This window comes from Natrix helvetica, assembly GCF_964273705.1.
Source record: "Natrix helvetica genome assembly, chromosome: 15".
In the NCBI taxonomy this organism is placed as follows: domain Eukaryota; kingdom Metazoa; phylum Chordata; class Lepidosauria; order Squamata; family Natricidae; genus Natrix; species Natrix helvetica.
Window position 1 is genome coordinate 4743132 of NC_138565.1, and position 16445 is coordinate 4759576.

Below are 16445 nucleotides of genomic sequence, written 5' to 3' on the forward strand. Positions count from 1 at the left end.
AGTTCGATCCAGACTGGCTCAAGGTTGACTCAGCCTTCTGAGGTCACTAAAACAAGGACCCAGCTTGTTGGGGGGCAATAGACCGACTCTGTAAAATGGTTAGAGTGTGTCGTAAAGCATTGTGAAGTGGTATATAAGTCTAAGTGCCGCCCTAACCCTCAATTCTAGTTTAGGCTAGAATAACTCATTTTGGTTAACAAAAGTGCATATAGTCAAGGCTGTGGTTTTCCCAGTTGCAATGGATGGCTGTGAAGGTTGGACCCTAAGGAAGGCTGAGTGCCAAAGAATGGAGGCCTTTGAACTCTGGTGCTGGAGAAGACTCCTGCGAGTCCCTTGGACTGCAAGGCCATCCAACCGGTCAGTCCTAGAGGAGATCAACCCTGACTGCTTTTTAGAAGGCCAGATCCTGAAGAGGAAACTCAAAGACTTTGGCCAACTAAGGAGAAGGAAGAAGGACTCCCTGGAGAAGAGCCTCATGCTGGGAGCGATGGAGGGCAAAAGAAGAAGGGGACCTAATCTTCAGTTCTGGCTTTGCTTTACTGTAATCACTTGACCTTTACTAAACTATACCTTTATAGTTGATAAAGTTTATAGTCCCTTTAGAGGGACATGGTGGCTCAGTGGCTAAGACGCTGAGCTTGTCAATCAGAAAAGTTGGCAGTTCAATGGTTCGAATCCCTAGCGCCACGTAACAGAGTGAGCTCTCCTTACTTGTCCCAGCTTCTGCCAACCTAGCAGTTCGAAAGCACGTAAAAATACAATAAATGCAAGTAGATAAAATAGGAACTGCCTTTGGTGGGAAGGTGCGCCTTAAGCATTTACTCATGCAGGGCACATGACTATGGAGACGTCTTTGGGCAGCGTTGGCTCTTCGGCTTTGAAACGGAGATGAGCACCGCCCCCTAGAGTCGGGAACGACTGGCAGACATATGTGAGGGGAACCTTTACCTTTAATATCGCCAGCAGAGTTAAACATCTGGGAGAGCTCTGGAGAGACTAGCCCAGATGTGTGAGGGGGGGAACCTTTATGTTACCTTTACCTTTATCAACACATGGAGTCAAGGATGGTTCTTACTTAAAGATACAAGTTGGGCCAGGAAAGACTTGCTCACTGTGAGTAACCAAATGCCAACAGGACAGGTAAGAGAGGATGTACCGCTTGCTTAGATGTTCTCCATTTTTCCACCCTTGTATCTACTGCTGTGTATCTACTGTACCTTCATGCCACTGGTTATATGTTAATTAAGTCAATGTGAACTGGCTAATTAAGTCACTCAGTTGCCTTTTTTTATTTTCTCAGCGGAAAAATAAATTAAAACAAGACCTAGATCTAGGGTGCAGGATGCCCCTCCGGCTAATCCAGGTAGAATTAGAAATACTCCGATGTTTTGAAAAAAAAAATAGGGCTTTGCCTTAATGCATTTTCCTCTTTGTCTCCCCCCCCCACTTTCCCCCCCCTGAGCTGTAAAGCAATTCACACAAAACCAGGAAGTGGTGAACCCAACACCCCAGGGAGCCGTGAAAGGCTGCAACACACCTGGCGGTGTCAGGATTTGACAGATGTTTCGTATCGTGGCTTTTAAGGAAGTGCTTCTCTGGTGCAGAAACGTACCCTTCGCAGCCTGCTGAAGGTCAACAAGGAAGGGGTGGCGCTTGATTTTTGCCATGAACTGAAGCAGCAAATAAACTGGAGGAGGAAATGTGGGGAAAGGAAGTACATTGACATAGCAGTGTCCCCGAGAACAGGATTGAACCAAACACAAGAGCATTGAAGAGGAGAAATGTCCCTTATTAGTGAATGTGCAAGCAAGGTGCACATTGCACGAAGAATGTGGATAAGAAGAGGGAGTCAAGCTATTCTCCAAGGCACCTGAGGGTAGAACAAGAAGCAATGGGTGGAAACTAATCAAGGAGAGAAGCAACTTAGAATCGAGGAGAAATTTCCTGACAGTTAGAACAATTAATCAGTGGAACAGCTTGCCTCCAGAAGTTGTGAATGCTCCAACACTTTTTAAGAAGATGTTGGATATCCATTTGTCTGAAGTGGGGCAGGGTTTCCTGCTTAAGCAGAGGGTTGGACTAGAAAAGATGTAGAGACTCTGGAAAGAGTGCAGAGAAGAGCAACCAAGAAGATTAGGGGACTGGAGACTAAAACCTATGAAGAAAGATTGCAGGAATTGGGTATGTCTAGGCTAGTGAAGAGAAGGACTAGAGGGGGACATGATAGTCTTTAGAACATTAGACCTTCCTCCTTACCCACAGAACATGTGGATGGTGCTAGAGGTTGGGTCCCACAGGAGAGGGAGTGTCTGCTGAAGGCACAGCTGCTCGCAACCACCGTTGAAGCCATCTGAGCAATCAATCCCCTTCGAGTAGTCGTAGCAGCCAGTCCCATCTTTCATGGGTCTCAGGTCCTCAGGGCACTGCAGGAAGAAGAGAAGGACAGGAGAATTCAGGATTGGTGGGCGGACCAGCATGTCAGGCTAACATGGTGTCTGCTGCTGTGGGAAGGATGCAAAATAGTGGCCAATGGGGAGGGGGGACAACAAGGATCTTTGGCGGACCTGCAAGAAAATTCAGAACACATGTGGTTCATCTCCTTTTTTGTGGAACGTCCTTGATTCAGTAGCAATAAAGGAGAATATTTCTAGATCAGGATTGAAATGGAGGAGGGATCCTTGGTGCTCTCTGAGCTTGGTTGTTTTCTTGTAGATGTTTCATCAGTTTGATTAATGAAATGTCTGCCAGAAAACAACCAAGTTCAGAGAGAATAGAGTAGAGTACAGTAGAGTAGAGTAGAGTAGAGTAGAGTAGAGTAGAGTAGAGTAGAGATAAAAATAGAAATAGGAGAGGAGTGGAGTGGAGTGGAGTGGAGTGGAGAGGAGAGGAGGGAAGAGAAGAGAAGAGAAGAGAAGAGAAGAGAAGAGAAGAGAAGAGAAGAGAATTCTTTATTGGCCAAGCGTGACTGATCACACAAGGAATTTGTCTTCAGTGCATAAGTTCTCAATGTACGTAAGAGATATAAGTGATAAATTATGATCATAGTCATCATAAATACATTCATCATGAATCATAAGTTACAACACTTAGTGATAGTCATGGAATATTACATAAGCAATCAAATCATACTAGGAAACTAAATAAAACAATATAAATCGTAAAGAGGGAGGTTTGATTTCCAATAACACCACTTTTTGGGGGGGAGTAGTACCATAAAATGGAAGATCATTTAATCAAGAATGTAATGCAATAACTTTTATGAAGGATTTCTATTAGAATAGCAGTTATAAAGCAGAAAAGTGAAAAAATATAGAAACATAGAAAACATAGAAACCTAGAAAAAAAGATAGAAAAAACAAGATATACAAAATGCCCCAACACTGGAAGTCTTTAAGAAGATGTTGGATAGCCATTTGTCTGAAACGGTATAGGGTTTCCTGCCTAGGCAGGGGGTTGGACTAGAAGACCTCCAAGGTCCCTTCCAACTCTGCTATTGTATTGTATTGTAAAAATTATCACCAGAGAAAAAATGACATATACAAAAACTGTCACCATGTCAGTAAATACTTGGTTGGGTAACCTTTAGCATGAATTACGGCTTTACAACGTCTTCCCATGAAGTGAACCAAGTCTTTTAGTTCTGCAGCTGTTATCATGTGAAGGAAATGAAGGCAAGCTACATAGGATGATATCAACTTAAGCAAGTTGCGCTTCCTTTTTCTGGTTATTTGTCTACAGCATTTCATAGAATATAGATAATTGAACAAACTTTGTTGCATTACATCCTTGATTAAATTATCTTTCCATTGATATCTACATTTATGGTACTGCAAAAAACCAAAGCGGCGTCACTACATCCGAGGTGCTGAGATTTCGAATAGAGCTGTTTTCATTTTCTCCTCCCATAGAAGAGCTCTTAATGCATTTATTCCAGCTGAAAACAATCGGACAGTGGTTTTTAATTTTAGTTTCCCAGCAAGCATTTTCCAATATCGAGTGGTTAAAGTGAGCATTAATCAATGCCTTCCCTTATTAAGTAGAACTCTTATCTTCCCCTGCAACTCCTCCTATTATTTACTTCTCTGAAACCAGGGCAAAGAGGAAGGGGTGGAGGGGAATGGAAAGGAGGAACTACTCTTTGCATGGCAGGAAGAAGGTAACACATGGGGTGGGGTAACAGTTCCAGCAAATGTCTGATGGGATTCCTGAATACAAAATAGAATAACGGAGTTGGAAGGGACCTTGAAGGTCTTCTAGTCCAACCCCCTGCTTAAGCAGGAAATCCTACACCACTTCAGACAAATGGTTATCCAACATCTTCTTTAAAATCTCCAGTGTTCACAACTTCTGGAGGCAAGTTGTTCCACAGAATAATTGTTCTCACTGTCAGGAAATTCCTCCTTAATTCTAAGTTGCTTCTCTCTTTGATTAGTTTCCACTCATTGCTTCTTTTCCTGCCCTCAGGTGCTTTGGAGAATAGCTTGACTCCCTCTTCTTTGGGGCAACCCTTGAGATATTGGAAGACTGCTATCATGTCTCCCTTAGTCCTTCTTTTCATCAAACTAGACATACCCAGTTCCTGCAACCGTTCTTCATATGTTCTCGAGTCCCCTAATCCTCTTTGTTGCTCTTCTCTGCACTCTTTCTAGAGTCTCCACATCTTTTTTACATCATGGCGACCAAAACTCAATGCCGTATTCCAAGTGTGGCCTTACCAAGGCCTTATAAAGTGATATTAACACTTCACGTGATCTTGATTCTATCCCTCTGTTTATGCAGCCTAGAACTGTGTTGGCTTTTTTGGCAGCTGCTGCCCACGGCTGGCTCCTATTTAAATGGTTGTCCACTAGGACTCCAAGATCCGTCTCACAGTTACTACTATTGAGCAAGGTGCCACCTATACTGTACCTGTGCATTTGGTTTTCCTTGCCTAAATGTAGCATATTTATAGCCGCAAAAATCCCAGCTACCTCAGAGCTGTGAGAAGTCAAGTTACAAATGGCCTCTTCCAAGCAAAGCAAAGCTGGAAGACAGACACATTATAAATAATAATAATTTGCAAACACATTTACATATTTGCAGCCTGACTGCTGGATATTTGACTGTCCTTGTCTTCCACAGAGCAAACCCCAAAGGTTTTGCTTATTTAAAAAAAAAACATGTTTGCACAGAACGTATAAACAAAAGTCGCTGGGAGGCAGGCAGCATCTAAATGTAATTTATTGTTCTTATTCTTCCTACTTCTGCCAACAACTCATTGGAAATCCCAACCTTGTCCTTCTGCCTTCTGAACTAGAATTGAGAGACCTAAAGACCGGCCAACCCCATCGTAAATCTCTCCCGGATCTGGCCCTCCAAAGTTCCGGCACGGTTCCAAGGCTTGCAATGATGTATTTATGGGTTAAATAAACTTGGATCATTGTGATTAACTTAATCACAACTGCAGAACGGTAATCCAGTTCCAAGAATGGGCAGTCCCTTAATTGCAAATTGTTAATCTTGTGGCTCAAAAGAGGCAGGAGGCCGAGAGAGAGAGAGAGGGAGGAGGGGGAGTTTGAAGAAACCCTGACCTCAGTTAGTAAAAGGGTTAGAAATGTGTGAGGAGCATATCCAGTGATTTTTCTTCTAGAATCATGAAATTGACTCCAATGACTTTGCATTAACAGAATAACGGAGTTGGAAGGGACCTTGGAGATCGTCTAGTCCTATCCCCTGCTCAAGCAGGAAAATCTAAGAAATGGTTGTGTGCAGTCTCTTCTTAAAGAGAAGCTTATTAAAGAAGTGAAGCTTATTCTCTGGTAACATTGTACTGCAAACTCAGACATACAAAACCTTTGCCAGACCAATCCTCGAATACAGCTCGTCTGCCTGGAATCCATACTGCATATCAGACATTAATACAAATGAGCAAAGTCCAGAAGTATTTCACGTGGAGAGTCCTCCCCTCCTCTGCTCACAATAGAATCCCTTACGCCTCCAGGCTCGAAATTTTGGCCTTGGACAAGCTGGAACTACGCTGCCTGCGGTCGGACCTAAGCGTAGTACACAAAATCGTCTGCTACAACATCCTCCCTGTCAACGGCTACTTCAGCTTCAACCGCAACAATACACAAGCAAACAATAGATACAAACTCAAGGTGTAAACCGTTCCAAACTCGATTGCAGAAAATACGACTTCAGGCACAGAGTGGTCAATGCTTGGAATGCTCTACCTGACTCCGTTGTTACATCCTCAAACCCCCACAGCTTCAACATTAAACTGTCTACCGTGGACCTCACCCCATTCCTAAGAGGTCCATAAATGGGGCGTGAGAGAGAGAGGGAGAGAGAGAGAGAGAGAGAGAGAGAGAGGGCTGTCCATCAGCCCTCAGATGGAGAATCAATAGCCCCCAGGTGAGGGAGTGGCTGATGAAGAAGGGGAGGAACAGCCGAGTCCAGTGCCTGATGCATGGATTCTCAGAAGACAGAGGAGAGGAGAGCAATGGAAATCTATGGGCCAGTTCTTGGATGAAAGAGACCATCGCTGCTAGCAAAGCCCTAACGTAGCTCTGGGGATAAAAGGCAGGGGGCAGAGATGAATACGTGTGGTAGACAATTATTCACCTCCCTTTTGGACATCCTGTTAGCCTGCATTGAGAGAAACTTTTTGCCGGGGCTGCGGGTGCTCCTAATCAAGGAATCGTTGATTTAACTACAGAGGGTGTGTTGCAGAGGTGGGTTGCTCCCAATTCAGCCCGTTTCAGCTGAACCAGTAGTGGCAGCGGTGGGAGATTCCACCCGCCCATCAGACACTTCTGCGCATGAGCAAACCAGTAGTAAACCGGTTAGGATCCATTCGTCTCAGATGAGGTAGGATCTGGTGGCATCATACTATCCATACTTGGTCTTCTTCAGTTCTAAGCTTCCATACCTGGGAAAATATGGGCAACCGTACGGATGATCTCCGTGACTTCGTTGGTTGCCCCTACACGTTCCTCCTTCAGAGCTGATGGAATGCTAACCCATTAATGCCCATTTCCCGAGGCTGCCGAAAGAGTCCGAGGATTGATCAGCCTGCCTTGAACAGCCAAGAAGCAATAATTAATGTGAGTTTTAATCAATCCGGCAGCAATTCAGCGGCAGTCCAATTTCTGATCTGCCTCTCTAGTGACATCGGACGAGGAGAGGACTAGAAATTATTAGAAAATCAATATTCTACTCAGCCAATACGTCTCCTAGGATGATTGCAGGCGAAGCACTCTCCGTCAAGGCAGCCCTGCAGGAAACATTCTCTGGTTGAGTGGTTGGTTGGTTGGCGGGGTGGTTGGTATCCAAGGAAGGATAGTCAGTTTTGGATCATTTATTTCTGCAAACTATCAAACTGAGCTGAGGAAGATGGGAGGCAAACGCTGGCAGTCTAAGGAAACACGGAGGAAAGTCGTTCTTGGATCTTTGCAAGTGATGCAGAAAGCATCTCAGTGAGGTCCATTGGAGCTTCTCTAACATGTTCCTGCAACGTGTCCATCAGACAATAGGTCAGACATCCAGAACCTTGCTTATCGATGGAGACCGAGTGGAGCAAGTGGTCAGTTTTAAGTTTCTGGGTGTTATCATAAAAAGAGGATAACTCACATCGCAGCCCTGGTCAAAAGGGCCCAGCAGAGATGATACGACCTGAGACTTCTCAGGAAACAACAACTGAATGGAGAACTCCTGGTGACCTTCTAAAATACCATAGAGAGTATTTTAACTTACTGCCCCTGTGTCTGGTTTGCCAGTTGCACAGGGGCAGATAGGACAGCGCTCCAGAGGGTCAACGTCATTGCCCAGAGGCTCATGGGTTGCCCTCTCCCCCTCGTTGGAAGAGCTTTATAGCTCCCGTTGCCTTAAGATAGTTCAAAACATCCTTAAAGATCCATCTCATCCTGGGCACCCTTTTTTTTTTAACTATTACCATGTGGCAGCCGGTACAGGACAATAAAGACAAGGCTGAAAAACAGCTTCTATCCCAGGGCAGTAACTATGTTGAATTCTACGGTATAGTGCAATATTAAAGCGATATCAGGGGTTTTCAATGCAATTGTATAGGATGCGAAGGAGGTGCCTTTGTGTTTTTATTTCTAAAATTATAATGTACACTGAAGGTGGCATTTAATTTCATTGTACGAGGTGCACTGGCAATAAACTGAACTGAACTGAACTGAACTAACTAAACTAAACTAAACTAAACAACTAAACTAAACTAAACTAAACTAAACTAAATCATCAGGTCCCGAGGCTCATTTGGCTAGACTCAAAACAGTTGCAAATGGACTCCAAATGAGGGACTTTGAAACCAAGATCAAAGGAACGAAAGGCAAAAAAAAATGGCAAGCCCATTTGCTCAGAAACACAAACATCCCTGTTGTTCTCGGTGGTTTTTCTTCCCCGCTAAAAACAAAAGCAATTCCCGCTAATGGGGAGAACATCAGATGCATTTCCTACTTGCCGAAGACTCGGAATTGCTTGTTTACGGTGCTGTTTCCAAACATTTCAGGGAAATAAGTGAAATAAATTGCTTAAAAGGTTTTTTTTTCCCTCCCCTCCATCTTTTTTTTCTATTAAGCTTAGCTCTTTTTCTTATTAATGTAGAAAAACAAAAGCAAACTTTGGAATAGAGTAGGGTAGAATAGGGAAGAGAAGGGAATGGAATAGAATAGGAATAGGAATAGGAATAGAATAGGGAAGGGTAGGGTAGGGAATAGAATAGAATAGAATAGAATAGAATAGAACAGGAAAGGGAATATAATAGAGTAGAGTAGAGTAGAGTAGAGTAGAGTAGAGTAGAGTAGAATAGAATAGAATAGGGAAGGGAATAAAATGGAATGGAATAGAATAGGGAAGGGAATGGAATAGAATAGAATAGGGAAGGGAAGGGAAGGGAATAGAATGGAAGAGAATAGAATAGGGAAGGGAATAGAGTGGAAGGGAAGGGAATAGAATAGAACAGAATAGAATAGGCAAGAGAAGGGAAGGGAATAGAATAGAATAGAATAGAATAGGGAATGGAATGGAATAGAATAGAATAGGGAAGGGAATAGAATGGAATAGAATAGAATAGAATATGGAATGGAATGGAATAGAATAGAATAGAATATGGAATGGAATGGAACAGAATAGAATAGGGAATGGAAAGGAATGGAATGGAAGGCAATATAATAGAATAGGCAATAGAATAGAATAGAATAGAATAGGGAATAGAATAGACAAGAGAAGGGAAGGGAAGGGAATAGAAGAGAAGAGAACAGAATAGAATAGGCAAGAGAAGGGAAGGGAAGGGAATAGAAGAGAAGAGAACAGAATAGAATAGAATATGAAGTGGAGTGGGGTAGGGTAGGGTAGAACAAAGCAGAGGAGAGCAGAGCAGAGCAGGAAGGGCCCTTGGAGGTCTTCTAGTCCAGCCACCTTGCTCAAGCAGGAGAACCTCTAGCAGCGTTGGTGAACCTTTCTGGCACCGAGTGCTGAAACAGGACTGTGCCCGTGCGCACGCCGGAAACCCGAAGAGTACTTCCCCGCTGCGCATGCACAGGAGCGCCAAAAACTGGAAGAGCAGTTCCACTTCCCACACAGATGCATGCCGGGGAGCTGAGCTCCTGGTTTCTAGCACGCACATGGTGTCGGTCACCTGGCCTTCCAGTTTCCGGCACTCCCACCTGTGAAGACCAGCTGGCCAGCGTGCATATTCGTGCCAGAACCTGGAAGAGTGACGGACAACAGCTCTCCTGCCTGGAGAGACGGCCCTGCATGCTACTTCCGGCATGCCTGTCATAGGTTCCCCCTCACGGACCTACACAACCTCTCACCCATCTGGTGGTAACAGAATTCTTCGGTGGAGTTATAATCGGCCACTTTTTTTTTTCAAAATAGCCTAGCACGCTCTTCTAAATATCAGCCGGGGTTTCGCCCCTTGGGCGTTTTGCTTCATCAAAGCAAAGAGATGGTTTTGGCGCTCCGGAAATACCTGGAAATTAGAAAGGGAGGAGCTAAAAGGACAAGGCAGGCAAAAGCCTAATAATAACCCCCTGCAGAAATATAGGAACAGGACAAAGGGAAATCTCACTGCCAAAAGAAGAGAACAATGGCGTCCGTTGCCATCCAGGCCCAAACAATCTGTTTTTAAAAGCTCCTGAAATCCCGGCAAAATCCTCTCTTCGGTCTCATTTGATGTCGAGCTGTAACAGCTGCTGCTTCTATAAATTAGCTCCATTGTCTATAAAACCACCTTCCTTGGATGAGCAGCAGGGTAGCAGCTGAGCTTCAGGAACTGGCGGGCAGATTCCTAACAGGCGCCACAAGCTGAGTAGTAACGCTTGGGTAAGTCCATCAAGAACGCTAGCAACTAGGCAATTGAGCCTGGTGGCCGGAAAAAAAATAAAATAAATCTGCATCTTCCCAAGCATTTGTCTTTCAGTCGCCTCCCTCGGTGGGGCGGGTCGTCAGAGTCTGTTCCAAGGTTTAAAAGTCACTGAAATCCTGAAATCCACATGCGATCAAGGGAGTCCTCGACTTACGACTGTAATTGGGAAATTTTCTGTGGCTAAGTGTTCTGACTCAGCTCCTCAAACACGACAAGCTGTGAACTCAAAAGATTCCTTTATTAGGAATGTAGGCAACCCTGGCAAAAATAAATTCTCTAACAAGTCCGTCTAGCTGGAAGATGAATAGTTGTCTGTCACACCTATTCATCTCCGCCACCTGCCTTTGATCCCCAGAGCTAGGGTGGGGCCTCGCTAGCAGCAGTGGCTCTTCCGTCCCAAGGACCGGCCCATAGATTTCCACTGCTCTCCTCACCTCTGCTACATCTATTCATTTCTGCCCCCTGCCTTTTATCCCCAGAGCTAGGGTGGGGCCTCATCTGCCACCTCCAGACCTGAGGGCTGATGGACAGTCCAGGCTCCGTCTCTCTCTCTCTCTCTCTCTCTCTCTCTCTCTCTCTCTCTCTCTCTCTCTCTCTCTCTCTCTCTCTCTCTCTCTCTCTCTCTCTCTGACAGCTCCACTCCCTCTCTCTCTCTCTCTCTCTCTCTCTCTCTCTCTCTCTCTCTCTCTCTCTCTCTCTCTCTCTCTCTCTCTCTCTCTCTCTCTCTCTCTCTCTCTCTCTCTCTCTCTCTCTCTCTCTCTCTCTCTCTCTCTCTCTCTCTCTCTCTCTCTCTCTCTCTCTCTCTCTCTCTCTCTCTCTCTCTCTCTCTGACAGCTCCACTCCCTCTTCCCACTCGGAGCTCTCAGGTTGCCTCGATGCTGATCCTGACTCCGACCTCCTCCTCCTCTGATTTGGCTGCTGGAGGGGCCCGTGGCCGACAGATCAGACACTAAGTCAGACACCGGTGAAGTGAGCTTTGCCCCATTTCATGGAACTTTCTTGGCACAGTCGTTAAGGGACTTGATTCGTTAGTCACCCAGTCGTTAAGTGAGACTGTCTTCCTTGTGGGCTTGGCTTGTCAGAAGGTTGTCAAAGGGTAACAGGTGACCCTGGGGACACCGTCATAAATAGGAGTCAACTGCTCGGTGTTTGAATTGAGCTTCGTTTCAACATGGTATCTTCATGTCATCATTGAACCAAATTTGAGAAGACTTTTGAAGGACTCCGAGGAGGAGCGGGCAATGAAGGAGGAGGGAGTAAAGTGTGTGTGTGTTGGGGGGGGGACAATATACATATTGTCCCCCCCCCAATTGTTTTGGGGGGGGGACAATATATATATATATATTTATTTGTGGCAATTACATCGGCCTAATATGCAATACAGCCCTGGTTCGATTCCCAGTAAGGGTATGGCTAGCTGATGAGACCTAAATAGGTTGAAATAGATCTATACTAGTCTCCCTTTATTTATTTATCAGCACAAAGACAACACAAATATATATAAATGTGGGCAACACTGCAGGGTCAGACTATCATAGTGAGACTATGAGGAAAGGAGCTTGACAATGATTATCGTATATTTGTTCTCTTCTCTGGCTCAAAGATTTCTCCTCCAGTTTCGTTAGGGAACTGTATACTCATTGCCGTGCAGGAAGTTTGCACCCACCCCTCTCCTAGAAAATGAAACATTCTAGGAAATATTAAAGGGCAGAATTTTTCCCCTAAAGGGGAGGCAGGAACTCATCTCCCCCGTCTTTGTCAACGGGCCATTAAGGCCTGAGCCAGCTCACCTGCAACACAAAAGACACGATAGGACCCATTTAGCAACAGAACTGGCCACATGAGATGACATGGAAGGAAGATGACATCACCCAGCAAGGCTCAACCAAGCCTGGGAGACAGAAAACCTACAACGTTACCCCTGCATGGCCCCGTGAGAGTCTGACAACCAATCAGAATACAAGCTCAAATCCAAAAGCTCAACAGAGGACATAAAACCCAGGCACTCTCAGCATCTCTGCCCTATTTTGCCCAGGATCTCAAAGCATGTGGTCCTGTCCACCATTAAACCATCTTTCCAAGCTGTCTCCATGTTTCTCCCCATTTGGAACTAAACCCAGAAGGACATTTCTTCTGACAGTGGCACAAAAAGAATTGCACTGCATTCAACACTGCGCGGGCCGCAACTCTACCCCGTTCTAAATATTTCCGTAGCATTTCGAGAATGCCGTACGTCGACGAGAGGGCCTGCATACAAACCAAGGGGGCCAAAGTAACATTTCCAGTCAGAAATACCGGGGGAATTGTTTTATCTGGTCCCCTGTGCTCTCATTATCAGCTCTTACACGGAAACGTTTCCTGCTTTTCAAAAAAAAAGAAAATAGAAAGCAAGTTCACCACAGTAAGCAGCGTAAACTTTCTCCTCCAGCGCCCCTCCTTCTTATTCCCCTGTCTTTCCTTCCTCTTTTCCTCTCCCCCCTTTTCTGTTTTTACAAGAGCTCTCCATTATTATTCCTTGCACAGACGTTCAAATGCGTTTCTCTTCTAAGATTAAATATCCTGACTCTTTCTAAACAACTCCCGGTGCTAACTGCCACAGGAACGATTCCGCAGAAGGGTGAATCCTCTCCGGCTATAATTAAATATTTCAGTTGCTGTTGCATCTAGACAAACCTTTCTCTTTTTACTTATGCACAAAGAGCAATCCCGTCTCCCTGCTAGGAAAAATAAATACAGGTAGATCTCAATTTAGGACTTGGCAATCAAGCCCAAACGTTTCTCTTGCTGAAACGGTATAGGGTTTCCTCCCTAGGCAGGGGGTTGGACTAGAAGACCTCCAAGGTCCCTTCCAACTCTACTATTGTATTGTATTGTATTGTATTGTATTGTATTGTATTGTAAGCGAATCAGTTGTTCGGGGAAATTGTCCTTCGTTTTCCGACCTTCCTTTGCCACCGTCGTTAAGTCAATCTGGCTTCCCCATTCACTTGCCGTGCCAAAAGGGGGTTGTGTGACCCCCCCCCCCCCCGGGATGCTGCAACCGTCATAAATATGAGTCAGTGGCCTAGGGTTCTAATTTGGATCCCCTGACTACGGGATGCTCCAAACTGCCAGGCGAAAAAAATGGTCATAGGTGGCATTTTCCCATGGCATTGTAATTTCAAACAGTCACTAAATGAATTGTTGTACGTTGAGGACAAAAGTTGAGGAATAGCAATTTCTTCTCTAAAAAAGGTTTAGCCTTTTTTAGGCTTGTGGAGGAGGAAGAGGAAGAGGAGGAAGGTGGGAGGAGTGGGAAGGAGATGAAAATGGAGGACGAGGAAGTGGAGGAGGGGAAGGGGCAGGGACAAGGAGAGGAGGAGGAGGAGAAGAGGAGGAGGAGGAGGAGGAGGAGGAGGAGGAGGAGGAGGAGGAGGAGGAGGAGGAGGAGGAGGAGGAGGAGGAAGAGGAGGAGGAGGAATGAAATACTGCAAGGTATATGATATCCCAAATAAATCCAGTTTGCTTTCACTCAAGTAAATTAATACAATGACCTCACATGCTGCATGCAAAAAGCCAAGAGAGAGATAAACCTGGAAGCATAACAGCCATTTCATTAGAATCAGAAGGGAAAGTTTTGAACATTATGATGTGGATTCCCCAAAAATGACAGAATAAACACAAGTTGAACATGAGACACACACACACACACAGAGAGAGAGAGAGAGAGAGAGAGAGAGAGAGACAGAGACAGAGAGACAGAGACAGAGAGACAGAGAGAGACAGAGACAGAGACAAAGACAGAGAGACAGAGAAAGAAACAAAAAGAGAGACACAGGAAGAGAGAGACAGAGAGAGACAGAGAGAAGGAGAGAAAGAGAGAGAGAGAGGGAGAGAGAGAGAGAGACAGACAGACAGACAGACAGAGAGACAACATCACATCTCCTTCAAGGAGCTGCAGATGAAGAGAAGGTCTGAATTCTCAACCTCTCCAAAGCATCTTTTTGTAACACCAATCCAAGGCACCCACCTTCCCTGGAGTCAAAAGTTGTACCTACCACACAACCGCTTGAGTCCACCTGACGGTCCGATACGCATTTGAAGTTGCGGGTACAGCCTCCGTTATTGTGAGAACAATCCCGAACCGGTCCAAAGGACAAGAGCAGGTCGTTGATGGTCTCGAAATAGGTGGACAACATTGCTTCTTCCCTTAAAGAAAGACAAATTCGAAGGCAAAGAAAATGACCATCCTTTATTCTTTCCTTTCAATTCCTCCACAGATTCCTTCAGTTCCCCCTCTGGCTTCCGTACTTAGTGCCATTAAGGCAAAGTCAGATTATTTCCCCCTTCCTCTTCCTTCCGCTCACTCTATTATTTAACAATTTCCCCCTTTTAGTAACTGCTTCTTTCTTTTTCTTTCCTGACAACAATTCAAATTAGAAGCCTTTTTCAATGTCTTTTGTCATGCATAACCTTAGTGAGCGGGTTTCCTAAACGGAGCAAGATCAATTAAAACACTCAACATATTTGAATCATGACTTCAGGAAAAATGATTTCCAAGTAAAAGTAAGAGATGTATCCTATTTCCAAGCAGCCGAAGACATTTCATGTTTCTGTGGGGCTGTTCTGACCGAGGCTTCCCAAAAGCATGAAGCAAACTCCTTGTCCCGACAAAAAAAAAAAAAAAGAACTTTTATTAATTGACTGTGAATTTTGCTCATTCACATCCAGGAACATCTTTCAAGGGAGGATTTACAGTCACAGACCTTATCTGGCTTGGAGAGCTGCCAGGCCGAGAGCTGCAGAACTTGGCAAGGAGCCTTGGAGAGTCACGAACCAATGAAGCGAACTAATGGCCTCCTGCAAACTCCACTCCCCTTTCTCCCCTCTTTTATTTGGGAGAGGGCCCAAATAAATGGGAGGGGCCATTCATCCTCCACCTGTGCTTTACTCCCAAGTTGACCCCTGTTCTTTAGCTGTTCCCTTCGTCTGGCAACTCTGCGCATGCGCACACTGGGAACAGGCTCCAGCTGTTCTTCTGCCTCACTGATGTCTGACTCCGAAGGCAGCTGATAACTGTCAGACGGCCCTGGCTCCCTCTCTGCCTCCGACACAGAGCCCTCATCAGAGCTTCCTCTTCTATCAAGAGGAAGTCAAGAACAAAAAACTGTTTTTGGAGAAGGAGACTGGTAGACAGCTTGTCCAAAATCTCACAAATGAAGTTTGATGTGCGGGGAAGAAGGTGTGACAGTCCTTTTTCCCTGCTGATTCCCCAGCATCAGTTACAGTCCATCGGTAGAGACTGCCCTAAAGGACTTTTTCCCGACACTGTGAGTGATTTCATACCTATCAGCCTTATTACGGGAACCTGAGTGCAAAATTAGAGAACGCTGGCTGTGTTTCATTTTTCCCTTGGCACGTATAAGGATGTTTTCTTTTCCCCCCCTTTTTCCACTTAAGAAAATAAACCGCAAAAAAAAATATGGATCGATAAAATAACCCTCCCAACCATTCGTTGGAAGACATGCAGAGAGGTAGTGAGTGTGAAGGAAAGGAAGAAGCGAAGACAGGTTACTTTGGGGACAAGACAGCTGCAGGAAAGTATATAAAAAGGGGGAAACCATTAAAAAAACGAAAGAGAGAGAGAGAGAGAGGGAGAGAGAGGGGGGGGGAGGGAGAGAGAGAAAGAGAGAGAGAGAGAGAAAGATAGATAGATAGATAGATAGAGATAGATAGATAGATAGATAGAGACAGATAGATAGATAGATAGATAGATAGATAGATAGATAGATAGATAGATAGATAGATGATAGATAGATATGATAGATAGGATATAGATAGATAGATAGATAGATAGATACCGATAGATAGATAGATAGATAGATAGATAGATAGATAGATAGATAGATAGGTAGGTAGGTAGGTAGGTAGGTAGGCAGGCAGGCAGGTAGGTAGGTAGGTAGGTAGGTAGGTAGGTAGGTAGATAGATGATAGGTAGGTAGGTAGGTAGGTAGGTAGATAGATAGATAGATAGATAGATAGATGATAGATAGATAGATAGGTAGATAGATAGATGGTGGGAAGCAGAGCA

At 44.7% G+C, this 16445-nt stretch overlaps 1 protein-coding gene across 4 annotated transcripts in view; it reads right to left on the reverse strand.

The window, feature by feature from the left end:
• The window catches only part of ASTN2 (astrotactin 2), a 279753-nt gene that overhangs the window by 94509 nt on the left and 168799 nt on the right, over nucleotides 1-16445 (reverse strand). For all 4 annotated transcript variants that reach the window (XM_081967205.1, XM_081967204.1, XM_081967206.1 and 1 more), the window contains 2 exons: nucleotides 14413-14563; nucleotides 2257-2423 (listed from right to left, as the gene is read on the reverse strand). In XM_081967205.1, the coding sequence (XP_081823331.1) occupies nucleotides 2257-2423; nucleotides 14413-14563 (318 nt within the window). The remainder of the gene's footprint in view (nucleotides 1-2256; nucleotides 2424-14412; nucleotides 14564-16445) is intronic.